The 26,417-nt window shown below is 50.2% G+C and overlaps 1 protein-coding gene and 1 long non-coding RNA gene across 7 annotated transcripts in view; one reads left to right on the top strand and one right to left on the bottom strand.

Annotated features, from left to right (window-relative positions):
• Positions 1 to 6,324, top strand: part of SERTAD2 (SERTA domain containing 2) — an 82,685-nt gene extending 76,361 nt beyond the window's left edge. For 5 of the 6 annotated variants that reach the window (XM_074579251.1, XM_074579254.1, XM_074579252.1 and 2 more), the window contains one exon: positions 3,713 to 6,324. In XM_074579251.1, the coding sequence (XP_074435352.1) occupies positions 3,717 to 4,664 (948 nt within the window). In that variant the 5' untranslated portion in view covers positions 3,713 to 3,716 and the 3' untranslated portion in view covers positions 4,665 to 6,324. Of the gene's footprint in view, positions 1 to 642; positions 999 to 3,712 lie in introns of those variants that run through there. The other variant, XM_074579249.1, reaches the window with a different exon arrangement.
• A 430-nt stretch (positions 6,325 to 6,754) lies between these two features.
• LOC141740461 (uncharacterized) lies at positions 6,755 to 8,186 on the bottom strand. Its single transcript, XR_012586045.1, has 3 exons — positions 8,083 to 8,186; positions 7,024 to 7,641; positions 6,755 to 6,894 (listed from the first exon to the last, which is right to left on the bottom strand). It is a non-coding gene; the product is annotated as an uncharacterized LOC141740461 (long non-coding RNA).
• Between the last annotated feature and the right edge of the window lie 18,231 nt (positions 8,187 to 26,417).

Here is a 26,417-nt window from a genome sequence, read left to right as displayed (position 1 = left end):
CGCAGAGGACAGAGCGTGGCCACCTGAATGGGCTGTTTTCTTTATCATCAGGGAAAAAAGGTTTGCTTTATGCGGTGAATATTTTTATACATTCCTCGCTGAGCCTGAAAAACTTCAAAACTCTCCTAGTCCCCAAGCCATTTAAAAATTTCTCCTTTAAATAGAGCATTGTGGAAGAAGCATTGGTATGTCTTTAGGACAGAGTCTGTCTTTTTTCAGGGGGAGGAGCTAGTAGGAAGGGACAGAAAGCTGCTCGCTCTCCTCCTAACCCATCACTGCTTTGGAAATGTGCTGGGCTTGGGCAGGGGTTTGGGTTCTTGCAAGCCCAGTCCTCCTTTTCTTGCTCTGTCTGTCTGAAGTGGAAGGAAGCCTGTCCGTCATGAACATTTGAACGGCAAAGCTCCCCCTCACACCCCCAACCCACGTGCACAGCTCTGGAGTAGTCCATGGAAGTGAAACTAGGGAGCAGAGAAAAAACAGACTTCGGCAGTAGTGCTAAATTTCAGAGGTTTTGTTCACCCGAGATTCCAGGCGCGGGGATTGCTGGTAGCTGGCCAAGGAGCTTGGATGGCAGCCTACCCGTTCCTCAGCTCCGCTCAGCTTGCTCCCTATCCCCCGCCTTTCTTTTTTTAATTGCATAATATGCTAGAAAATGATCTGGATTTGGGACTTATTTTTAACCAGAAGAGGCTCACTTCACCCAATCTGATTTTGGATTTAACATCCAGCAAATGCTTTCTGAAGCTCTTTTGTTTTTGCATTGAAACCTTGACTTCTTTTGCCCCCTCTCCCGCTTCACAAGGGCTCTTTGCTTTTAAATGTTTGTCTTGGGGATGTTTGCCAGTCTTTAGCTACGTTGTCTGTCTGCAGGACCGGTGTATGGCGATCAAACTGGTGTTAGACCTGCCTGGTGCAGTCATTTTGCAGGCACGGATCCCACTGGGGAACCGGGAATTGTACTCAAATGAGGAAGGCGAGTTTTGTCTTCTAGATGATAGGTAGGTGATAACCGCATAATAAAGCTCATATGAGAGGACTCGGGTATGGGGTTAAAAATCTATATCCCTGTTGCAATTTCCCTCTGGTTAGCTGGGGCTGGAAAGCATCTTCCACTTTTTTAAAATAAGAAAAACGAGGCAGAAATATTAATGCTATTTTAGGGTGCATGGAGGGTGCATGGGAGGTGATTCTACCCCCCCGCTCTGTTCTCATGAGACCCCACCTGGAGTACTGCCTCCAGCTCTGGGGCCACCAACATCAGAAGGACATGGGCCTCTTGGAGCGAGTCCAGAGGAGGCCACGAAGATGCTGAGAGGGCTGGAGCACCTCTGCTGTGAGGACAGGCTGAGAGAGCTGGGGTTCTCCAGACTGGAGACGAGAAGGCTCTGGGGAGACCTTAGAGCCCCTTCCAGTCCCTAAAGGGGCTACAGTAAGATGAGGAGGGACTCTGGATCAGGGGGTGGAGCGATAGGACGAGGGGAAATGGTTTCAAACTGAAAGAGGGGAGATTTAGATTAGATATCAGGAAGCAATTGTTTACTGTGAGGGTAGTGAGACACTGGCCCAGGTTGCCCAGAGCAGCTGTGGCTGCCCCATCCCTGGAGGTGTTCAAGGCCAGGCTGGATGGGGCTTTGAGCAGCCTGGTCTGGTGGGAGGTGTCCCTGCCCATGGCAGGGGGTTGGAACTGGGTGATCTTTAAGGTCCCTTCCAACTCTAACCATTCTGTGATTCTGTGATTTGCATTTTGTTAAATGGAGGGAGGGATGCAGGGATGAACAGGGGTCTCTCTGTGATCCTATTGAAAGAGCGACTGGGCTGGCTCTCCAGCACCTCACGGCTCTGCCTGGGAAAATGAGAGAGGAAGGGCAAGCGTTTGCTCTGAGACGTGGCAGCCGGCCGAGTGCGGGGTGCTGCTCTGCGACACCTGCGATCCAACCCCTGCCTCCGCAGGACTTTTCCTCGTCTCATTCGATGCAGCCCATGGGACAGGCAAGCGAAGTGTAGGAATGGCCTCTGCTCCTCCTAGTTGTGATTTAGATGTGATAGAACAGCTCGTCTGGTAAACCGGGTCCATGCGGGTAGTGGGGGAGAGAGTCTGAGGGAACCTGCCATCTCACAAGCACTGAAGGAAGTGCCTGTCACAGGCACCCTGCCGTTTCACCCAAGTAATCACGGATATTTCAATAAACCAGACCCCGGTTACTCACCGGAGATGGGTGGTGGTTGCTGACCCTAACGCCCCCACTGTTCAGATGCATAATGTCACAGCACAGCAGTTCCTGCATTCCTCTGCGTTTGCGGGGGGATCTTCATGTCACGAAAATAATGGTGACAAAATGAGGCTGGGACTGTGCTGCGTAGACGAGCATTTCCAGGCGCTCTGAAAGATCCTGGAAGAAACAGCACTGGGGAGCGAACTGCCCTACTTACTCTTAGCTCAGAAATGATTTATGACGCGGGGCAAGTTTGGTAAAATTCCCTTTGTTTCCTTCTTCAAAATCTGCCATCTGACCAGGAGAAAAGCACACGCGTTTACGCTGACTTTTGTTCTTTAGAAAGCCCTACGGCATTCTTTTGTTCTCAGACGAAACCTGACATGGATGTAGTCCTGAGTGAGGAGCACGCTTTGCTGGGGGAGAAGCGAAGGCGAATGGTGCATCTGGAGGGATGTCTGTTCTGTCTGTGGCTAGTAAACTCCTGGAAGTCTTACCGGAGGACGCCTTAGCCAGGCAGAAGCTGAGGAAAGGATTTCCACCACCGCTGTCTGAAAATGCTTCCCATAGCCAGAAAAGCAGGGGGGTTGAGAGCTGCCACTGCTGCGTGCACAGATGGGGACACACACAGGGCAGGGGCACACAGGCCTCCCACCTGGATGGACGCAGAGTGTGGGACTAAGGGTGCTCCTGGGGACCCGGTTCCTGGAGGAACTGGAGCACTTCAGGAGACACCAAACTCCTGTGAAGCTTTCCGAGGCTGGGTCGAACTGGGACCCAGCACGGTCGGGATGGAATGCCCTGGCTGCTGCAGAGAATGGTCTTGGAGATTAGACTAGAAGACCCGATGGATCTTCTTTATCGGAGTGCAATAACTGCTTTTCCTGCAGTTTAGTCCTTAGGTGCTCAGTTAAATACACCCAGGTGTGGATATGTCCTGCTGTGCCAAGGGTTGTGTCTCCCGACTTCACCTGGAAGGTTTCTCTCAGGGTGCAATTGCTTCCGCCCATGACCACGCTTTTGACTAAAAAGGGAAATTCACTGTAAGAACCTGGGTTATGTTTGTATTCCCAGGCATAGTACTGCATCACTCCGGAAATTTAAAGGAACGGTTAATATTGTGCCTGTAGCTTGTGCACCCGTGTACAGATGTTTGGGGACCATACGCTTAACCTATGCGAGAGTGAAATTTGCTGCCAAGCGTGCAAGGGCTGTTTGAATTCCCGCTTGGAATTTACCAGTGTAGCTGTGCTTAAACACGATGGACCAGAGCCCTGTGTTAAGGCGGCTTCTGCTTCCCCATCACGCTGCTGTGGGCCAGGAGCGAGTTCTTTATGTGGACAGATTTCCACTCATGACTGTTAGGGGTACACGAGGAGGCGACAGAGCGGCCAATCCGTCCCCTCCGCCGGTGGAAGGGAGGAGGTGGGCTGGGGAGGTGATCCAGGTGGGAAGAACAGACTTTGGTGGCTTCATCGGTCTCTTCTCTTTCCTTTCAGATATATGTTGGGGAAAGGAGGAAAGCGGAAGTTTGACGAGCATGAAGATGGGTTGGAAGGCAAAGTGGTGTCTCCTACTGACGGTCCCTCTAAGGTGTCTTACACCTTACAGCGTCAGACTATCTTCAACATTTCCCTTATGAAACTTTATAACCACAGGCCATTAACCGAGCCGAGCTTGCAAAAGACAGTTTTAATTAACAACATGCTGAGGCGAATCCAGGAAGAACTCAAACAAGAAGGCAGCTTGAGGCCCGTGTTCGTGACCGCTTCGCAGCCCACCGACCCGCTCGGCGACAACTTCCGCGAGGCTCAGCCGGCGTTCAGCCATCTCGCCTCCCAGCCCCTTCTCCCCACCGACTTGGTAAGCACTACGCCCCTGGAGTCCTGCCTCACCCCAGCCTCTTTGCTCGAGGACGACACTTTTTGCACTTCCCCGACCGTCCAGCACGACGGTCCGACAAAACCACCACCTCCTGCTCTCCAACCAGTAAAGGACAGCTTCTCCTCAGCCTTGGACGAAATCGAGGAGCTTTGTCCAGCACCTACCTCCGCAGAGGCAGTAGCAGCAGCCGAAACAGCAGCCCATGACTCTAAAGACCACCCCAGCGAGTCCAACGTTCAAAAGCCCGAGGGCCTCCCGGAGGGCAGAACGGCCGAATCGAAACTCATGGACTCGCTGCCCAGCAACTTTGAGATAACGACTTCCACAGGTTTCCTCACAGACTTGACCCTGGATGATATTCTCTTCGCTGACATTGATACGTCCATGTATGATTTTGACCCCTGCACGTCTGCCACGGGGGCTGCCTCAAAAATGGCTCCCGTCTCAGCGGATGAGCTCCTAAAAACTCTGGCTCCCTACAGCAGTCAACCAGTAACTCCAAATCAGCCTTTCAAAATGGACCTCACAGAACTGGATCACATCATGGAGGTGCTTGTTGGGTCTTAAAAATATAGAAATATAGCAACTTTTTTTTTTTTTTAATTATTTTAAGTACCAGTATATACACTTGGTAGTATTTCCATAGTCCCTCCCACCCCCCCCGATTCACAGCACTGTGCATGCGTCCTTGCTTGCCTTTTTTGAAAAGAAAAGGATCACACTAGTTTTTGCTTCGAGCAGAGTTGGAGTGCCTTCATCCATGTATGACCACTTCTAATGTATTTTTTTTAAAAGTGGTTCCTCACGGAAGACCGAATATCCTGGGATAGGAAAGAATATGTATTGTAGACAATGTTATGTTATTACAAAAAAAAAGAAAAGGAGAAAAAAAAAAAAGAAGAAAAAAAATTGTAAAAGCTAAGCACAAGGATTATGTTGGGGAAAGCTGTAAATTGCATGTGCATATTTGTCTATTTTTTCTATAAGTTTTATTGCAAGAGGTAAAAAAATTTTATTATTTAGATAATCTCAATACCATTTTAGCCCTGTATAGGTTGACTTAGCGATTCAGCCTTTTGGAGGCATTAACCTGCTCCTCTTTAAGTGTTGCATTTACATGGCTGTTTAGAAACTGCTGCCCAAATTTATTTTATATTTTTGTACAGATTCTGCAGTTTATGATATTGTTTTTTCTAAAAACAAATGCTGTTTATACACACAAAAAAAAATAGCTATTTTGATAGGATTTGCTCACATAGTTCCTGCATAATTCAGATGTACAAGAACCACTTGTACTTTTATACAGAGTTGTAATGTTTTATATGTGTATGGTGCAAAGAGAAAATTGGATCAAATAAGCCTGCAGTCGGTTTCCCTGAATGCAAACAAACAAACAAACAAACAAACAAAAAAGTGCTTTAAGAAAGGGCTGGGAGCTGCTTTTGTAGGAGTTTCACAAGTGTTTGCTCCCTGCTGTACCCACTGCGCACTACTGTGATTCCTGAAACTCAGAGCCATGTCCTTTTTCCAACACGTATGTGAAGCAGTTGGCAGGAAACAGTTGTGGAACTTCACCCCGAGAGGTCCCGAGCGCCACCACGGCCGCAGCCTCCCCGTCCTGGCACCGGTGTCCCCGAGCTCGCCCGCGTCCCCTGGCCGGGGCGTCGATCGCGCCTGACGGCAGCCCATCGGCATTTCCTCACCTGAAGCTCCTGGGAACGGTTTTGGCGGGGGGCGGGGGGGAACGTGCCTGTTGCCCACCAACAGCCAACCTCTCGCAGCGATCTTCCTGCAGACCGACGGGCAGAAGACCGGCGTCCGCGGCGTCCACTCGCCCTTTCTTGGAGCATTTCTCCTTCCCCTCGCCCCGCCTCACTGTGCTAAGTGCTGAAAAAGGCAACTTCAGTATTACTGCAGCGAAGCTCATCTCCGACCTGCACTGGATGGACTTGTGTTCACATCCATTGCTGTTGAAACTGGAGCCAGTCGCGTCCCAGCACTTGGCATCTCCTGTCGGGTTGGTTTCTTGTATCAACTGTGTTACCTGCTTTACACTTTATAGACCCGTTTTACAACGAATATACAGACACAGCTTTCTATGCATGGTCCCGTTCCCCGTAACACCCGAGAAGTCTTCTCATTACTGCACCAATAGCATTTTTATTTTTTTTTTTAGTTCATCGTGGTGTACATTTAATTTAAAACAACAACAAAAAAATACGTTTGCAATGTTTCATGCCTATTGCTGAAGTTGCTACGGCATTTTAGGTTTTTTTCAATGGTACTTTAGCTGTTGAGCGCCGGTTACAACCTATATTGTTGACATGCCTATGGCTTCTTTAGGAATAACTTTTATATTTATTTAAGAAATTTTAAATTATATTTTACGTCATTTGGCAATATTCAGTCCATTCTGCTCCCTTCTTGTCATGGATGAAATTGGGTCTTGTCTGCCTTTTAAGGAGGCGGCTTTTTATAAATTGGCACTTTAAACCAGGCCATATCTATTTATTAGTGTATAGCTAGATAGACGTGATATAGATATGCACACAGACACAGTATAAACGCGAATACGTTTTGCAATGAAGGAATTCCTAATCGAAATGAAATGCGTCACGTACGATTCCGAAACGCGCTTCTGGCTCCTAATTCATGGGTGGAGGTGAGGGGGGGGTGGGGGTGGGGGAACGACACACGACCGGCTGAGGGGGTGGGTTTTGCTTTCTTCTAGTTTTCCAAGCTCAGCTCAGTGAAGCAAGGGGCTGCTGAGGGATTCCCAGCTGTTTCCTTACGCGGGCTTAAAAAAAGAAAAAGAAAAAAGGAGAAAACGTTAGTTATTGCTTCAAACAGAAAACCATTGACCAAGTGTAGCTTTAGGGACCATCGGGAGTGGGGAAGGAGGGGGGGACACGGCTCCGTCGCACACCTGGCAGCGACGGGACCTTGCTCAGCTGCAGTCCTCGGCCCCTGCAGGGAAACCAACAGCCCCGCCGGATTCTGCACCTCTTGTAACTGGAGTAACTGGGAAAAACGTTAGCCATGCGAGGGTTGTGTCTGCAGGACGCTGTAGGCAGTTTCACAGGGTAACGCGGTGAGCACTTGCTTTACCATGGTTAAAAACTGATTTACAGTATGCTGGAGCTGCCCCTTTTTTGGGGGGGGGGAAGTTATTATGCATTTAAACAAGTCCCGTATGCCAGGCAGAAGTTCCCATCCGTGCCATTTTTGGAGAGCTGTGCTAAGTGGGGTTAGTCGGCGTTTCTGTATCGGCAGCAGAGGAGACGAGCTCTAAATCCACTTTCCCACTGGGAGGACAATGTCTGTGTATCCTTGGTGCTGACGCGCGCATCCTTACGGCAGTCCCAGAGGACACGAACCGTACCTGACTTACGGGGCTAGGGAAAAGGTAGCCAGGCTGGTGCCGGTCTGTAGGAGGGCAGGGCTCCCGCTGTGGCTTCCTCCCTGCACGGGCACGTGCTGTCTCTGGCGCGGTGGCCTTTGCCATGGTCCCAACAGCAGCCACGGCTGGAACATCTCGTGAGACCTACACCAGGGATGGAGAAGCGACATTAATGTGCAATGAAGTGACAAGATGGGAGCAGAATAAGAGAGCTTTGGATTTGAAGTGATTTTTTTTTTTGTTTTTCATAAATTATTTATTCTTTTTTTTTTCCTTCTGTAAATATATTTATTTTATTGTGAAGCTAACAACATCTGGATTGTAACATGTACAGAATGTATGGTAGGAATGTATTCTCTTGTAGGAATGTAAATCTGTATGAAAAAAAAAAAAAAAAGGGTATGGGAGCCAGATTCAGAGAAGATGAATTGAGTTCCAGTCAGGATATGCATGGTTCACACGACTTCCCCTCTCCCCTCCCGCCTCTTTTTCTAATATGGGTCTGGTTGTTTGAAATATGCAAAAAAAAGGTATGGATGAGGGACAGTTTGATGTGCAAAAATTAGTCCTAAGTCAGGCTCCTACCCTGCCAGCCTCTCAAGACGGGCCTCCTCCGGCACGCTGCTGGAATCTGCAACGGGAGCCAGGAGCCAATGCAATCACCTCCATCCGGCTGGGCTGGCAAAAACATTTGAAAAAAGATTTTTTTTTTTATTTTTTTTTTTTTAAATTATTTAACACGCACGGGAAGCCCAGCTGAAGTCCGTGAGGCTGGAGGGCTGAATAAGGTGGCAGGATGTGCCCTCCAGCCCCAGGAGCTGTGACAGAGCTGGCACCACCAGGAGATAAGGCTGGACAAGAAGCCACCACCCCACTCGGCACTTGCGGCAGAGGGTTTCCTTGCTCAAGGTTGAACTACCCCCGTCCCACCAGCCCGTCCTTAGCCACCGCAGGTCCCCTCCAGGGCCCGAGGGGACGGCGCAGCTCTGTATGCAAGGGATGGGGACCTTCCCTCTTCAGGAGAACGTCATCGAGCAGCGTCATCCACTGACACGTCAACCTGGCACCTTCCAGCCTGACAGCAAAGCCACTGTCTGCAGCAATTAACTGTAAGAATAAATTGGGACCTTGCGAAAGGTAATTTGGTTTTTCCTCAATGCAGTGTGGTCGTTGCCCGTGGGTTGTTTAAAAACCAATGTTTTGAATCCAAAGTTTACACTTTTATCACCATTAAATTGAGTAAATTCATAATGGGTCCTGTCTGACAAACAGTTTGATTCACTCCGGCATATTGTGAACGTCTTTTACAGGGTTTCTTTTGGTTTTGGGTGGGTTTTTGCCCCCCTCCTCCCCAATCAGGTTTCAGTACCCTGCTTTTGTGCAAGTTGCTTTCAGTGCTTCTATTAATTCTTGACACTGAACATTTTGAAAGAAATTAGTTTTTTAAGCACTTTTTCTTTTCCTGAAAATAAGCCTAATGCAAGTTCTGGAACCTCTTTAACAACCCCCAAATTGCAGCTAAAACTCCCACCCTCGACTCCTCTCTAGTTCTGAGCGTAATCCATACTAGCGCCTGTAAAGGCCAAGATTCTGGAAAAAGGTGTAAATAGTGTGACATGTTCAGTGCATGGTTGTTTGAACAGGGCCTGTTATTGTCAACAAAAAAAAAAAAAAAAGGAAAAAAAAAAGGAAAAAAAAAAAAAGAAAAAAAGGCTGTATTTCCCCTTCCCCTCCCACAGACCTTAGAGCTGTGCCTTTTCTATGCAATATTACAGACATATACATCTGAAACCAGATTACTGTATTCACATGTAGGTATGGGCTGTAATCAAAAACCAATTGGACAAATGTACATGGAAATGAGCAGTCTTACTTTTGTAGTTTTATATTATACAATAAACAATTAAAATAAATTCTGGCTCCGTTCTTTCCCTCCGTGAAATGGTAAGGTGGGGGGACAGACCCCCCCCAGCCCTCCCCCCCCAGCCCGGGTCGGCAGCAGGAGAGGGTCTCGCCCGCGGGAGGTGGCAGGGGACAAGGGAGGGACAGCCAGGTCTCGCCCCGCTCCACCTTACAGAACAAGAGAAGTGTCACCTGGCGCAGGGCACGGGGGCTCCTGTCCCCAGTGTCCCCTCGGTGGCCGTGTCCTTCTGTGGCCATGCTGGGGCTACGAGTGCCCAGGGGATGCTCGTCTCTGCCGCGCTGCGTGCAGCTCACCGAGGCGCTGCCAGCCCGGCCCACCGCAGGATCCGGCCAGTTTTAATACACGTAATGCAGCATCCCTCGGGGCATTAAATCCCGGCAGGAAACCTCTGATACCTTAATCCACCTCCTCATTTATCAGCGCCCTCTCCCCCCGCCCCCAGGTGACTGGTGTTTGCTTTCAGGGCCAGCCAGGAGGGACATCTTCCCCCTGTTCTTCGGCTCGAGTCCTTTGCGGCACTAAAGCAGCGAGCGTGGCCCAGGATTGTCCCTTGGGCTGGCCCCGGTGCACAGAGAATGAGTCACCCCCTCCCGCCCTCCCCCCGCCAGCACACCCACAGAACCACGACTGCTCCCATTTTGGATTGATGGTGATCCAAAAAAACAGAGGGAAAAGCAGCCGTTTTCCCCTGTCCCACCATGTGCCTCAGCTGTGGCGAGCTGGCTCGTGTTACCGGCGCGGCAGCGCGGGGCACAGGGCCCTGCACACCGGCTGCCACGCAGGGACAAATGGCTGCGGGGACGCGGGGGAACGCAAAGAAAGGAGAAATGGAAGAATCCAAGCCAGCCCAGGGGAATGAAGAATTTCTGTCTGCCTGGCAAGCGCCGCCGGGCTCGAAGGGGTGAAACGCAGCCGGGAGGACAGTGCGAACGCTCTCCCCAGCGTCCCCGCTCCCTTCCAGGGCACAACGCCGCTCGCCCCCCACAGACACTTACAGTAGTTCTCCGTGCAGCGACCTGATGGAGGACACGTGGAGATGCCACTGTTACCTTCCCAAAGCTGCTCCCATTTTTTGTGGCCACCTACCTTTTAAGAGCTCTTTTTCTCACCTGGGACTCATTAGTAAGAGATGCCCCCAGCTCAAAATGCAGCGCCCAATTACCCCTTCGTTACGTGAGTGGCTTGTCACCCACTCCAGACCTTCCAGCTCGCAGGGTTGGCGAGGGCAAAGCCATCGCTCTGGGCTTTTAAAAGGGGGTACCCATGGGGGGAGCCGGGGAGCTGCACCTCCCGGTGGTGCCTGCCCCTGGCCGGAGGAGTCCCCGGCAGCTGCCTGGCATTTCAACCCCACCAGCCCCTGCCGTGAGCCGGCAGGAGAAAGCGGGCTTAGGGTTCAGCACAGGGACTGGCCTGCAGCGGACAAGGTTCAGGTGTGAGGTATCTCACACTGACACCACACCGGTGGAGAACGGCACTTCCCTTGTTACCCAGGAGTGGGGTTTCCAGGCCACCGCAGTGCTGGCAGCAGCTCCTCGCAGGTGTTGAGACCTTGAGACCACCAGCAGCAACGGCCTGGACCTGGCCCAGGTCTGGATTCAACTCTGCTGCTGCCTGGTATCGCTACAAGCTAACACGGCAACGCCACGGCTGACACCAACCACTAAGCTCCTCTCTGGGCCCAAATAATTAGAATCACGGAATGGTTCGGGTTGGAAAGGACCTTAGAGAACATCTAGTTCCAACCCCCTGCCCTGGGCAGGGACACCTCCCACCAGACCAGGCTGCTCAAAGCCCCATCCAGCCTGGCCTTGAACACCTCCAGGGATGGGGCAGCCACAGCTTCCCTGGGCAGCCTGGGCCAGTGTCTCACCACCCTCACAGTAAACACTTTCTTCCTGGTATCTCATCTAAATCTCCCCTCTTGCAGTTTAAAACCGTTAATTGGAAGCTGGGGGTGTTGTGACCAGGCAGTCACCAGCTTTCACAAACCTTGCTCAAGCACACGCCACGCAGACAAAAGCACACTCAAACACAGCGCCGAGGCAAGGAGGGGACAGCAAGGGGCACCCTTGTCCCACCGCACTCCTGGTGCCCTCACCAGGAGGGATAACGCTCCCTGCCTCTAACCTGCCCACCCGACCCAGGCCTGGAGGGACGCACGTTCCTCCCTGTGGTGGCAAGAGGAGCGAGCCCCGCTCCAGGCCCATGCCGCAAAGCCGGCTTCCCTGGACCACACGCGTCTCGTACTCACCAGGGAAACCACAGAGGGGAAAAGCCATTGGTGGGGGGAGGAATCCTCCAGCCACAGGCAATGCTTCATAGAGCCACCCTGAACCACAGCCAACCCATCAGCTGAGGCAGCTCCGTAGGGATGCCGGCTCCACAGCAAAGCTGTTTCTCGCTGGCCCCCCACCCTGCCCCTTTCCAGTTCGTCCCTTTCCTCTGGGCTCTGTCACCGCTGAGCCCACGGTCCCACCTGCCTCCATCGCTGGTGGTGGCAGGCTCCTCTCTCCACTCGGTCCCTGCATGCATCATCTGCCTCCTCTCCAGGCAGCTCCCTCCTTCCATGGCTCCATGGCTCCTCTCCCTTTGGAAGAAACTTGCCTTAGCAACTGGCAGCAGGCCAGAAAGATTGTGGGCTTTTTTCCTCCCACACCCCTCCTTCTCCTCCAAATAATAAGATGGTCGGGGAGGGAGAAGGAACCGTGACACCTTCAGGAGCCAGCATCCCTACGGACCATGGCAGTGGGCTGGACACACCTGTCAACCTCCAAAACTCATCCTCATGGACCGATGGCTCCAAATACAACCAGGTGCTCCAGAGTCACAGGCAGGGAGGTTTCTTTCTAGTCCTCCTTCCTTCTCCCTTTTCCAATCGATGCGTCCCCAAAAGCCAGCTGATTCCTCCACAGGCATCTCCAGATCTAGAGCACCTGCCAGGGAGGGCACCTCATGGGCACAGAAGAAACAGGTTTTAAATCGCCCATTTCTGCAAGGATTTCCTTTCATTCTTCTGGCCCTGCCGTACCCACCTCACGCTGCTCTCCCCGGGCTATTTCCTCTCCCATTTCCTCTCCTTTTCCCGCTATTCACCAGGCTTCCTCCCCCTGCGCAGTTTGGCCTACAGCCTTCACTACTTGCTGCCTTTACATCTCCTTTCTTGGTTTGAGCGGCGATGACATCGATTTTGTGCTTGTGCCAAGCTCTGCATTTATTAAAGAGGGGGGATAAAAGAAAAAAAAGCCACAAAACTCTGGTAGTTTTCTAGAAGACAATACCGTAACTTCACTCTCATTCTCCCTGCATGCTGCCTCGCAGCTTGTGTGGGGAAGGGATTTTCAGGCTGCTCCAACCGGAGTTTATCGCGTCGCTTGCAATCCCTCGGCAGAGCTGATGTGGCCAACCAGCTCCTGCTGCCTGCTGGGGGGGTCTGCACTGGGGTGGGGGGCGCAGAGGGATGAAACCCCCTTCCCTCTGCTCTAATGTTGTCACCTACCACCACCTTTCTCCTGCCTCAGGCCTGCCAGGGGTTAATATTGTTGGAGTCACGGTGGCACCCTACTTCAATCAAAGGTTTGCTCCTAAATCATAGAATCACGGAATGGTTTGGGTTGGAAGGGACCTTAAAGATCACCCAGTTCCAACCCCCTGCCCTGGGCAGGGACACCTCCCACCAGACCAGGTTGCTCAAAGCCCCATCCAGCCTGGCCTTGAACACCTCCAGGGATGGGGCAGCCACAGCTGCTCTGGGCAACCTGGGCCAGTGTCTCACCACCCTCACAGGAAAGAATTTCCTCCTAATATCTCATCTAAATCTCCCCTCTTCCCGTTTAAAACCATTCCCCCTCCTTTCAGCATTGTCACTCTAAGTGTTGTGCATCTCGTCCCCTGCCCCTGGCTGCTGGGAAGGCTCGGGGAAGCAGATCTGCCTCATATGACCTTAAATTAAGGAGCCGGGGGAGGGGAGGGAGGTAAGCAGGAGACGCCCCTGGGAAAAGCCAGGAGGGGAATTCCAGCCATAGGGCCACAAACCCAGGGGCCTGAGGGATGCGGACAAGGAGGGGGCTTCGAGTCCCGACTGTTTTAGCAGACGCAGCAGCATTTTCCAGCGAGGCCAGGCAGCTGGCTCAGAACACGAACACGAACACAGGGGCTATCGATTTTAAGAGAGCCATTTTTAAGCGCAGCCCTCCGTCGGGCGGGGAGCGAGTCAGGCCTGCGGTGGCTGCCAGGGGGCTGCCAGCCACGGGGAGGTCTTGCCCGTAATGGTGACACCAGCCGATGCCCGGCCTGCAGGAATAAGCACAGGTTCTGCGGCAGCTTTTGCCTCCAGCAAACGCGAAGGAGATGCTTCTGCTGCTCTGAATGGGACTGAGGAGCACCTTTTCCCAATTTGGGGAACACCTGTCCTCTAACTCCATTTTTAAAGCAGGAGACCACCTGGTGCGAGCGCATCAGAGCGTTTTACTTCTCCCAGGCTACAGGCAGCTCTGTGAATCCAGCTGCAAGGACACAGCTTTAGGCTACACCAAGGTTTAAGGAAGGGCCGGTGAGCTGAGCTGCCAGCCCTCGGCTTTCCCTGCATGGAAGCGAGAAGCAGGGTCTGGACCCAGATCATTCCCCCCACACCAGGGAGGAAACATGTACAAATGGCATCAGCAGCGATACCCAAAAACCACAGAGAGGGCCGGCCAGCGCAGCCCAAAGATAATCCAGCTTTAGCAGCAAGACTTGATGCCAGCCACGGAGTTTTCATCCAAGGAGGGGCTTGGAGGTCAGGACAGCACCTCAAAAGCCTTCGGCGGTTACCTGTGGATCCTAGTGGCCTCCACAAGCAGCAGCTGCTCTGTCTCCTGCCCTCCGACGCTGTCAAAAGCGAAGCCTGGGGTGCACCATCAGCACGGCCCTGAGCTGGCCGTGCTCCAACAGCATCATGGTCACGGTTCCTCAGACCAGTTCCTCCCGCTGACGAGGCTCACGAGCACACTGACTCACAGACGCCTTAGCCGGGGAGGGAAAACTGGATTTTGCTGCTCCGGCAGCCAGGTTGCTCCCACCTTGCAGAGGAAAAGAGTTCCGGGAAGCAATCGGGCAGGGGAGCCGGGGAACAGCCGAGCATGCAGTTTGCTCTTTGACGTCTCAGATGCAGGTGACAGCTCTGGCAGAAGCGATGGTACCCCTGTTTGGATGACAACTCCCCGCCACCACTTGGCAAGAGCCTTAAAAATACAGAGAGCAGCTCTCAGCAGAGCTCAAAACGCCCCCTCCATCCCTCCAGGGGCACAGATTACTCCCCAAACACTGCGTGGCCTCGCCAGTCTCACTGCTTATTACTACAAACCTAATTCTGGATGGTTACAGCCGTGCAATCTAAATGCACAGCCCTAATACAACCAATAAATTAATAAATAAATCAATCAGTCACCTAATTGCCTCTGCCACCCAAACTGGGTTATTGAAAAGCCTCGACTTAATAGGTCAGGGATCCCCAGGACACCCAGAATTACGTGCAGAAAGGAGTGTGATGATGATTTGTACATCCCCGCTGTGGGATGGGGCAGCGCTTGGTGCATGGCGGGGGCTCCCGGGACGGCGGCGATACCGAACGACAGCTAACACGTCTGTAAAAATTGCAAGCTGCTGACAGATGCTGCGGGAACAAAGTGAGGGCCGAAACGCGTCTAGTGAATCATCCGCTACGCATTGGTTCAACCAGTTTGAAGTCGGTCCCACACCCGAAAGCAAAGACAACCCCGGGACTGTGTAATCCCAGGCAAAGGAGTGGGGGAGAGAGAGAGAGAAACGTGCCGGGCAGGAGGGACGGCTCTCCGGCGTGGCCTCGAGGATGAGCTTGGAAAGGCGGCGAGTCCCAGCTTGCTCCCTCCTGCCAGAAACTCTTATTCCTGCCTCCCCTCCCACGCCCCGTGCTCCTGCCGCGACCTTCCTCTCCTCCCGGCACGGCTGCTCCCTCCAGGCAGCAGTTGGCACCTGGAGAGCAGACAGGAGCCTAGAAAACAAGTCCCCGCAGGGAGCGGAGGCGTATGGGATGAAGGGAATGAGACCGGGAAAGGAGAAGGGCTCCACGGGCGCGGGACCTGCTGAACTGAAACATCCTCAGAAGGGACGGGAGAAAAACTGACCTTTCCGCGGGCTGCTCCCGGCGGGTAGCAAATCCGCTTGGCTCCCACTAACTTCATTTCATGCCTTGACCTGAGTGCTCTCCAAAGGCAGGGATAAAAAGAATAATAATTTTAAAATAAAGAATACCCCTCTCCAGTTAATCCTAGCCTGGCCGGTGCCTTCGTGGCCCTGCTCGCCAGGTTCAGAGCGTGCACAGCGGCACAAAGGGAAAACCGCAATCTGCGGAGCACGTCACCCACTCAGCCTGTTTTCCCGTGCTGCCCTACGTGCTAAAAGCCTTCAACTGAGAGGCCTCAAGATTTAAACTTAAATTAAGATTTAAGATGAACAGCAGGAACAGACCTATTCAGTGCGACTCCTTTCCCTCCAGCAGACTTGCGATCCGCACCAGGCGAGCAGGACCAACAATTTCTGGTTACAGTGTCTGTTCTGCAGGAAGAAATCTAAACTATTTTTCCACCAGCTTCAGTAAAACAGGCGATTTGGCCCTGTCAGTCCAGAACGCCCTGCGCCGTCCGCAGACAACCCTTCATAGAGGGAAAACGCGCCCTGCTGAAAAGGGTTAAACCAACCTGTTTTAAATAAATAGCTTCATGTTATATATAAGCCATCACGCAGAGTAACCATAGGAAAAGCACATTTTAAATGTGGTTTTTGACTGCGGTTAACCCTGAAATTAGGGACTTTATCTTTTCTCGATTATTGCACTCGTCTTTTTGAAGGACGGCTTACCCCCGAAGCCCAGCTCGACTCCACCGCTTTAGAACAGCTGCCAACGCCACGGCCCTGCGCCTTTCTGCGTAAAACGGGTCCTGCAACTGGCAAAGTTAGTACCTGCCACGCAACGAGAATAAAGTTAGAAAGGGATTTTGTAAAACATTGCCTCCCTGTTAACCCTGGGGAGAAAGCCCAGGCGCTCACTGATGGCTGACTATCTCGCGCGACCCTGAGAAGCATAATAATTTACCAACATATAAATGGAGGGCTTAGCGGCAGCTGCGCTACAGGAACAGTCGCTGGGGTGCTCTGAAGTTTCTATCACTATATGGCATATAAAGCTGGGTGAATAACTGATTTTTCGGTTCGCTGGCAATCCTGAAAAAAAAAAGTTTTAAAAAAAAAAAAAAAAATTCATTTGGGGTCGACTGAAACAAATGTTTCACTTCGACTCTTCAGCCCTTTACAAAAGTTAGCTCCGAAGATCATTCAAAATGAAAAGTTGCTTCAAAAGAGAAAAATGTCAAAGCCTTTCATTTGGAAAATGCTGAAACAAAAGAGGTTGGTTGTTTTTTTTGGTTTTTTGTTTGTTTTTTTTTTTTCTCTCCAGAAAAAAAAAAGTTTGGCAAATCAAAACCACTCATAAAACGTTTTCATTTTGCCAAAATTTGCCTTTTTTGCTCAAGGTTTTACCCAGCTCCAACACAACCAATTTGCATCTATAATAACTTGAATAGAGACATGAGTAATCCTGATGAAATACAGTCTTTAAAAAAAAAAAAGTCTCAGCCACTGTACAAATGTCCCGAAACTGAAACCCAGAAGAAGAAAGTAAGCTAAAAACCACTAAGCTTTTCTTGGCTCGGCAGGAGAATCTTATTAAGTCTCTGAATCGTATAGCCACAGATTTGGGACGTTGTAAAAATTAAATTAGTCTTACTTCTTATTAGCTAGGCAAGAAAGGAACCAGGAGATTATGATACAGCAACTGCTATTGTGAGCCAATTTTTCCAGTGTGTTTCTGCTTTTCTTCCATAAATGAACAATTAGTGGGCATTCTCGCTCCTCTCATAAAGGCGGTGTTATTTTTAATCTCGGGATGCAGGTTTCTGACTCTCCACTCAGACTAATGCAATTCAAGGATTTAATGCCATGCTGCCATGCCAGAGTGAGATTCTCATTTCGTTTCCCCAATATGTTTCATTTGAAGCTTACGCGTGCTCTGGAGTTGCACCTACCTACGCAGCAGGGAAACCGAAGACCCGGGGCAGCCAGGAGTTAAACCCTCGGGATACAAAGGAAGAAAAGGCATCCAATCCATACGCACTTCCAGAGAGTCGGATGGCCTCACCTCCCTCCTGTTTTGCCTTTTGCTGAGAGCTTAATAGAGATTGCTTGAGGGCTCCGATGCCTCGAATGGGGACATTGGGGTACTGTGCCCAGCTCTGGAGTCATCAGCACAAGAAGGACGTGGACCTGTTGGGGCAGGTCAAGGAGGCCACAAAGATGCTCAGAGGGCTGGAGCACCTCTGCTGTGAGGACAGGCTGAGAGAGTTGGGGTTCTCCAGACTGGAGAAGAGAAGGCTCCAGGGAGACCTTAGAGCCCCTTCCAGTCCCTAAAGGGGCTACAGGAAAGCTGGGGAGGGACTCTGGATCAGGGAGTGGAGCGATAGGACGAGGGGAAACGGTTTTAAACTGAAAGAGGGGAGATTTAGATCAGATATCAGGAGGAAACTCTTGACTCTGGGGGTGGTGAGACACTGGCCCAGGCTGCCCAGAGAGGCTGTGGGTGCCCCATCCCTGGAGGTGTTCAAGGCCAGGCTGGATGGGGCTTTGAGCAGCCTGGTCTGGTGGGAGGTGTCCCTGCCCATGGCAGGGGGCTGGAACTGGGTGATCTTCAAGGTCCCTTCCAACCCAAACCATTCTGTGATTCTATGACACAGGTTGGCCAGCTGGGACCAGAGCAGTGCCCTTCCTGTGGGCCCAGAGAAATAGATGGGATTCATCCACTTTTTTGTCCAGAACACGGCTGCTTCACGTGCTGGGGAAGAAGTGGGAGTGAAGCCATGCATTTTTCTAGCTGCTGTATTTTTTTAAATTAAGCCGGGCTTTAGCACAGCCTGCCTTCGTAGGTCACAGCTTCCAGACATCCCACCACGCTCCTCAGTGGAAACGGCAGAAAGCAAAGAGCAGATATTCCAAATGTCACACCCAGGCCTGTTTTTAAAATAGTAGAAAACAAAATAAAAGCAGTTTTTCTATTTCATAATCACACAAGGATGGGCAGTGACAGTATGCTGGAAATTGTTTTAACAGCTCTCAACTGAAAGCGGCTTTGAACCCAGAAAAATCCGTGGACGAAAATAAAAAAAACAAAAAAAAGCAGAACTTGGATCATCTCAAAGCACAACTACACTACGAAACTGTAGCCTTCCAAGGACAAACTCCAAAGCAATATTTAATGAGCCAATACCTCCATTTATCATGAGTTCATTTGAATACTGGAATCCCTACATAACACTGCAGGCAGGTTTGATTTATTATTATTATTTTTTAAATGCCACCTTTAATCCCCGAACGGCTGGCTATCAGCACTCAGTGGCCCAGCGGGGCCAGGGGCAAGCAGCTGGGCAGCACGGCACCTCTGGTCCATCAGGCAGCGGTGTTTCCAGCAGGTGAGGTGCAAAGGGCTGTCCTGCTCATCCATCCTCAGCTCTCCTGGGGAGAACCAGGGAGAAACCAGCCGTTTCCCACCCCACTCGGAAGGAATGGAGCTGGAAATCCCTCTAAGGGTGGCGTTGCTTTTAACCCTGTGCACTCAGAGTGGAAGCCCAGGGAGCTCAAGCACCAGATAGCTCCAGCTACCACTTCAGCCAAAGACAACAGGATCTCATCCCTTCCCCCTTCCAGCTTGCAGCATCCCGCAAAACACCTGGGTTTTACGCAGTGGCTTGCTAGCACGAGTTAAATTACAGAATAAGAAAGGTTGTTTCTGTGCAGAAGAGTATGGAGTGCTGGGGTTCCTGCATACCAGGACCTCTGTAGTCCTTGGCCATGTTCCAGGAGAGACAAGCTGCGGGGGAGCTCCTGGCACACATACTCCTGCCCTTCCAGATAGGCTCCAACTTACTCCTGGTTCCACACCTCCTATCCTAAAGCTGCTGCTGCATGCTGTGCCGGAGGCACAAAGACATCCTCCCCTGCTCCAAAAATCTTCCCTTGCAGCCTTTTGGAAGCTGAGCTTTGTCCTTGTCAGAGGCCTCCAGCCCACAGCGAGCACATGCAGCCCCCCAGGATCGATTAGAGCCTGGAGACTCACTCATTTCTTGGAGAACCGCAGGCCTTGAGAGTACCGGCTGCTGAACACCACCAGGTGGAACCTACGGGAGATGTGATGTGGTACCACTGGTTTCCCTTTCAGCAGGGGACAAAGGGCTGAGGTGGTGCAAACACCCCAAACACCATTGCTGTAAGCACCCCAAACACCATTGCAACACCAAAGATGAGCATCTCCCGTGTGTGCAAAACCCTGAGCAATGCACCCAGGAGACGCCTCTGTACAGGACTCTGGCACCAACCTAAATAGCATCCAGGACCTCACAGAATAATCCCAACTGCAGCAAATATCACATTTATCTACCTCCATGTATCTATCACTCTGTGTGTGTGTACAACCATATAGATGATCATTATATAAAATCAGCTCCTAACAGCAAACTCTAGACAAGGAAAATGGTCTGGACAGCATAAATTACACAAACAAAAGCTGATGCAAAACCCCTATTTAGACATTTAAATTGAAGTGTTTTGCTAGAGGTACCAGTCTCGAATTTATCAGCCTCTCCTTTGACCAACTCCGAAGAAGCAGGAAACAATCACACCGCGACTGTAGCATCTCTCCTGACCCTGCCATTTCAGCCAGCTCTCCTGGCAGGGAAAGGGCGTCCATAATTTGTGAGCTGCATCTTCTGCAGCCACAAGAGCAACTGCAGGAGAGCATTTTCCTCCCCCTGTCTAAGAGTTAATCAGAATTTCCCAGGTGTGGGTTTGTTTTGCAGAAGAGCAAGGCCTACCTCTGTCTTGTTTTCCTCTTTTCCAGTGGCAGCTCTATTTTTGGGGAACCTACAGCAGCAGCGGAGTCTGCAGTGCTCCATCAGACAGGAGCACAAAGCACACCACGTTGAAAGTAGAGCATGAACTCCCTTGTGATCCCGCCAGCATTCCCTTGTCCGCCTCTACCTGTTTGGGTTGTCGAGAAGAAACTAGAGCCTATTATCAGCCTGCTTCTTTGTCAGGTGTTTCTTTGATGTAAATTCAACCATGATCAAATCTGCTGATGGCAGCAAACAGCTGAGGAGTAACAAACATGCAAACTGCACAGTGACCTGCAGAGATTAGAGCAAGCCAGGCTGTAGACAAATTGGGAAGATTAAACGCAAATGAGCTAAGAAGTCTTGGGAGAACTACCCAGGGAGACGAAAATAAGCAACGCAGACAGAAAATAAGAGAACAAGGCAGACCAAAGACTGAACAGACCCTACTAGTAGATAAATCAAAGTCTTCCCCCGCCTCCCAATGCTTTAGCTTTACCCTAGTGCTTCTGCTCCAAGGAAGTCAGCGCCAGGCTGGCTGCTGGGAAGCGGGCTGAGAGAAACCCTTAGTGCACCTCTGCTGTGTTCTCTTGTCACACTGCTGCCACTGCAGAACCAACTCAGCCCTTACAGAGGAAAAAACAGGCTTTTCCCCCTTCTCTTCGTGTTTTTTGCCCCTTTCTTAAAAAAAAAACAACCAACAACAAAACAACAAACTGCTAGAGAACTGCTGACAGGAGTTCCTTGCAATCAGAACCGCCCCACTAATCTGAGCATCTGCAGAGTCTACCTTCACTTCCAACCCTGTCAAATTCAAGGAAAACCTACCTGGAGCTAAAGGCACTATTGATATCCGTCTTCCAGCAGTGTAACCTACCCAAGCATAGAGGACCAGGAGGCTTGCAAGGCCAGAAAAATCACACGCCCATATATAATGTGATGCACTCCCATGGCTGTGCAGCTTCCCCTCCTGCTTTGCATCGGGGACACGTGTGCTAAGGTATGGTCTAGAGTTCCTCACACACCCCATGCTGTGCAAACACACTGCAAATACGTCCCTGCCTGCAGCACAACAGCATCTTGAAAGGTTTCTTTGAAATTTGGAGGGTAGGGCTATTCTTTTGAAGGTGGAAATACTTAATTTGGGGCAGCACAGTATACCACTGCACTACTTCACTTTTCATCTGTTGCCAGTAGTGATGTCATCACCCCGCAAGCCCTCAGATTTGAGGACCAATACTGATTTAGGGACCACTCAGCAGTATGCCAAGTGGTATAAGGGTATTAGACACCCAAATTCATGGAGAAAACAACAGAGCACCTGAGAAAGAAGTACTTGAATCAACCTTTCCGCAGCTAAATGAGATCTGCTGCCGTATCAGAGGCGTATTTATCTTTCAAATCCCATCATTTCTGTATCCCTTAAAAAAATGAACTTCTCTAGCAGCAAGACTGGGAAATCTGTAAATTTCCTCCTGTAAGTATGCTAAAATTCCCCTTGCCGCTGTATACCACGACTCTTTCCGCCATCACTTGTAAACCAGGGCAGTGACATTGTGCTCACACTTGCAAAACAAGAATGAATTTTCAACCCTGCTGATCAGAAGTGGCGGAATAAGATCAAGATGTCAGCGAGGCAGATTTCAGCACATAACGCCCATTATTTGCTAATGAGATTTCAGCAGCAATCCTCCCCACTCACACCTCCGAGATCAAAACACGCTTCAGAGATGAGAAGGTTCAAAAACAGGTTACCAGCAAGCCCTGAACTATCTCCCCTAACGCTGCGGTGCCATCAGGCTGGCTTGGGCAGCACCAAACCTCACCAGTGCCTAGTCTAAGTGTCCACCAGTACAACTCTGGTCTGACTATTTTTCCCTGGGGGCCCAGTATATTTTCCAGTGTGTATAAGTGATACAATACAACCTGACATGCAACACACCAGCTTAGCAGAGCCACGATCCACATGCCGTTTGCAGGAAAACCGCAAGGGGACCAGCACACATTTCAGAAGGCAAATGCCATCTTTTTCACCAGGACAGAGGTAAGGTCTGCATGTCCTGCAGAAGTCATCAAGTATTTATTCACCAACCCTTTCCCTACATGCAGAAACCCCGGCTGCTCGTGCAGGTCAAGGGCAACTATGGTACTAATAGCACCTGAGGGGCTGACCCCATCCGTCTAATTTTCTTAAAACCTGCTCAACTCAGAGGTTTAACCTAAGCATGGCTCAATTGGAAAATCCAGATCTCCTCCCTAAATCCACTGCCAATCTCAGGGGAAAGTGGCTTTTGCGAAGAGAAGAGAATTCAAGCATGCACACCACAACATTTCAGTAGTTTCCTGGGACAGGCTAACCTCCCAAAGTGCCAGCACGGTCCTCCAGTGCATTGCATGAATGAAACACTGCGGATAGGAGCCGTGCCAGCTGCAATGGTCCTAACCGGCTGGAAAGGACCAAACTCCCTACCTCTTTGGTCCTGGACTCGGGGGAGAATTGGCTCAAGCCGCCTCCTGAATGAAAGAGCAGCTTTCCTAATGACTGAGCTCACACTGCCAGCCTGCTAAGGAGCTGCATTGATTTGAAACCTAAAGGACAGCTGTTTCTTCATCCCCTTCCACCCTGCTTCCTCCTCCCTGGCCAAAGGAGGAGGAAAGTTGCCAGAACAGACTTCATCTGGGTGGACAAGGAGAGAGGAAAAGAGAGGGGATACCCCCCCCAAAAAATGGAGAAGGATGGAAAAACGTACCCTTTAGTGCACAAAGCGGCCGTATAACTGCTCACTTTGCCATTGCCAGAGGGAGGCAGCTCAGTCTAAGAGAAAGTGGAGTAACCTGCAATACTCCTAAACAGCTGCAAAACACCCGCTGCCAGTTGCATGTTGATTCTTAACTTGCTTCAGCATTAACTAAGTGACAAAAGGCTTTAGTGCTCCTAATGAAAACACAGTCCCTGTGCTCAGTAAAATAACACAGCCATGAAAAAAAAAAAAAACCAAACCAAAAACCTTTTCGTGTGCAAAGAGGTTTCGAGTCCAAGATGATGAGATCTGGACAAAATGTTTGACGAGATTTGGGGCTGGGGAGGGAAAGGAAAGGGAGGGTTTGAAGGTGTCTGTGCGTGACACTTCGTGTCTGCTTTCCATTTGTTTCCAAAACAGCCACGCTTTTGTATGTGTGCTAAGGCTCCCTGTAGTTTAAGAGCCAAAATTTGATCAGAAAAGGCCTTATGGACCCTGAGCCAAGCTCTGCATTTTTGAACAAGCCTGTTAGATACTTTCCACTCTGCTCTGAACTCCTGTGGAAGCTACTCCCAGAGTCTTCTCCAAGGCTGCTGTGAGGAGCTGAAGGGCCTTAGGAAGAGATCCAGCATAATTTTTTGCCTCGTTTTCTCCTTGGACTGGTGAGCATAAAGGAGTAAGAAAATCAGCAGTCCAACTCGTAGAGTGTCTGCATACAGCTGCCAGCATTCACTTGCTCTTTCCAGGCACTCTCCTCGTACCTTTCTTTTCCCTAACTGAAAAAGACCTGAAAAACCAGCTCTAACCACAGCAAAAATTACAATTCAGTCAATATCACAGCTCTGCAGACTTGAGTGACGGCCCGAGGGGACACTAGAAGAGACACTAGACAGAACCAATTCTGCCATGACCACACACGTGTCTTCTGCACATCCCACTGTACATCAACCTGCCCCTCTGACCACACGGCTTTGGAAAAGCATGCTGGGATGAAGCTGTGTGCAGGAACAGCAGGGCTGCCTTCCCTTTCCCTGTGTCACTGTGGCCAAGACTTCTTGCTATCCCAAGCAATAGGGCAGATCCTGATTAGCATGTTCTTTCAGATATTTATACAAACAGGCTGCAGTTAATAATTAGAAATATCACTGGGACTAGCACTGGAAAAGCCAACTTATCTGTCTCTTTTATTATTAGAGTTGGACTCTGCTACAGATAAATTCCCCAAATTGGCACAAGGTGTTGTAACAATGCCACCAAGAGTCGTTGGCATGGGATGGGAAGTCTTGTTCTCCTCACGATACAAGTCCAAAAGGCTCACCTCTTTGCAGAGCCAGAACACCACAGCGGTCTTTAGGGTTTGTACCACAGGAAAGTTTGCGATGCTCTCTGTGTTATAGCACAAGGCCACAACTACCTGAGGGATATGCTGGACAACTTTTCCTACGAGGCATCCTCCTGAGCAGCTGGGGGCCAGCCAACAGATTAAGGTCTGACCCAAAGAACTTGCTTTTCTCTCCTTGTGTAATGCCTTCTGAAGACCAACTCAGGCGAGACAACACTTCCTGCCATTTTAAAGATTAAGGCCGCCTTGAAAACCGCACCTGGCTTCAGTAAGCTGCCCTTACTGCATTTCTTCACTGCCTGAGGGAAACAAACACCAAGTGTTTTATCGCTTAAAGATTTAAAAACAATCGAGAGGCATTTCATTGGAAAAGCTGAGACAAAGCCATAGACAAGGCTGCTGAGCTGAAAACTGCCCCTCTGTTTCCCCTCCCTCCCTATTTAATAACTTCATTTCTTTAAATATGGGAGGCAAAGCTCATACAATGACAACAATCCCGGCAGGAAACCTACTTGTATTCTCCGGGGATTTGCTTGCTAGACCTGGCGTCAACCATGCAAATGCTTGCAGCATGGGACCGCACATGCGTGTGTACTAATAAACCCCTGATGGTCCAGCCCTAACGAGTAAGGATCAGTCACAGCAGCTGAACTGCCAGCGTTGGCACAGGTGTAGCAGGTCAGCAGCAAGTGCCACCTTGGGCACAGGAACAGTGACGACACAAGTGGAAGCCCAGCAGAGCACCTTAGGGCATATAGCCTGAGAGGGTCGGCTTCATTTCGACACCTCAGTTCAGTCTATTGCACACATGGGTACATATTCTAAAGATACAAAACTATGCCCAAAACAATCATTAAGCGCATGGGAAACAATGCAAAAAGGGATCATCAGGCAAACATTCAAAAGTGTCTATGATACCTTAATTTTACTCTCCTTTGAATTAGTCTTTAGTTACAGAGTCTCATTATTTTGTTTTGCACGGGACCATGGTCTCTTTTTAGTACAATGAGAAGTATTTTTTTTGTCCCTCCACATTCTACAAGTAGTCCCAAGCCTTATTTGAGGCACACAATCCAGTTCCTATATGGAGTATACTATTAGGAACCTCTGCAGGTATATGCCCTAGTGTTAGGTGAATGAGGTCCTGACAAAGTCAGTGGATCTGCAGAGGAAGATTCAGAGTCCCTAGAATAGGCATATAATTTTCTTTGGTGACCATACAGTGAATCCAGACATAAGACAGAGAGCGTTCCCCTATGCCTTTGAGATGTGTGCAATACCTATATAAGCTGAGTCCTTCTCAGATGTCGCTGACAAACTATGAAGATGAGCATGGCATTTCAAACAGAGCTGATCTCCGCAACCTTGCTGTAATGCAAGGGTAACGACATATATTACAAGTTTAAGAACAGGCTGACAAGATGAAAACAAGAGCTCCAGCAGTTTCGGGTGCTTTGCACATGCACCTGACCCCTGGTGTCGCAGAGCCCCGATTGTATATCAAACAGCCAAAACTCCTAACTGCTTAAGCTACATCCCGGAGCAATTAGCATTTCTGCACATCCCAATCAGGCAACTCACGCTGGGCACCAAATGACAGAAATGCACAAGTGACCTCCTGAAAAAGAGCTGGCCTGGCCAGCCGCTTCAAGCCAGCAGAGCATTGCACTCCACCGTGCCTTCTCCAGAGTTTCCACACAAGGCCATCCTTTCCCTTTAGCTCTAAGAAGCAGGGGCCCTGCAGAGAAGAGTTTCACTATACTATGCTGATTCAGAAAAGAAATCTGCGCAGGGCATGAGGCAAGGATAGGGTGAAGACAGGACGATATGAAAGCAACGGCTGTCACATTGCAGATGCATGACAGGACTGAAGCTGTGGTTCCAAATTACAGCAGCAGAGCTTAGCTTTTGAGGATTTGATTTTATACCTACAGTCCGGATTTATAATGTTCCTCCATACTTAA

This window comes from Larus michahellis, chromosome 3 (assembly GCF_964199755.1).
Source record: "Larus michahellis chromosome 3, bLarMic1.1, whole genome shotgun sequence".
Taxonomy (NCBI): domain Eukaryota; kingdom Metazoa; phylum Chordata; class Aves; order Charadriiformes; family Laridae; genus Larus; species Larus michahellis.
This window is presented reverse-complemented; position numbering and strand designations above follow the sequence as displayed.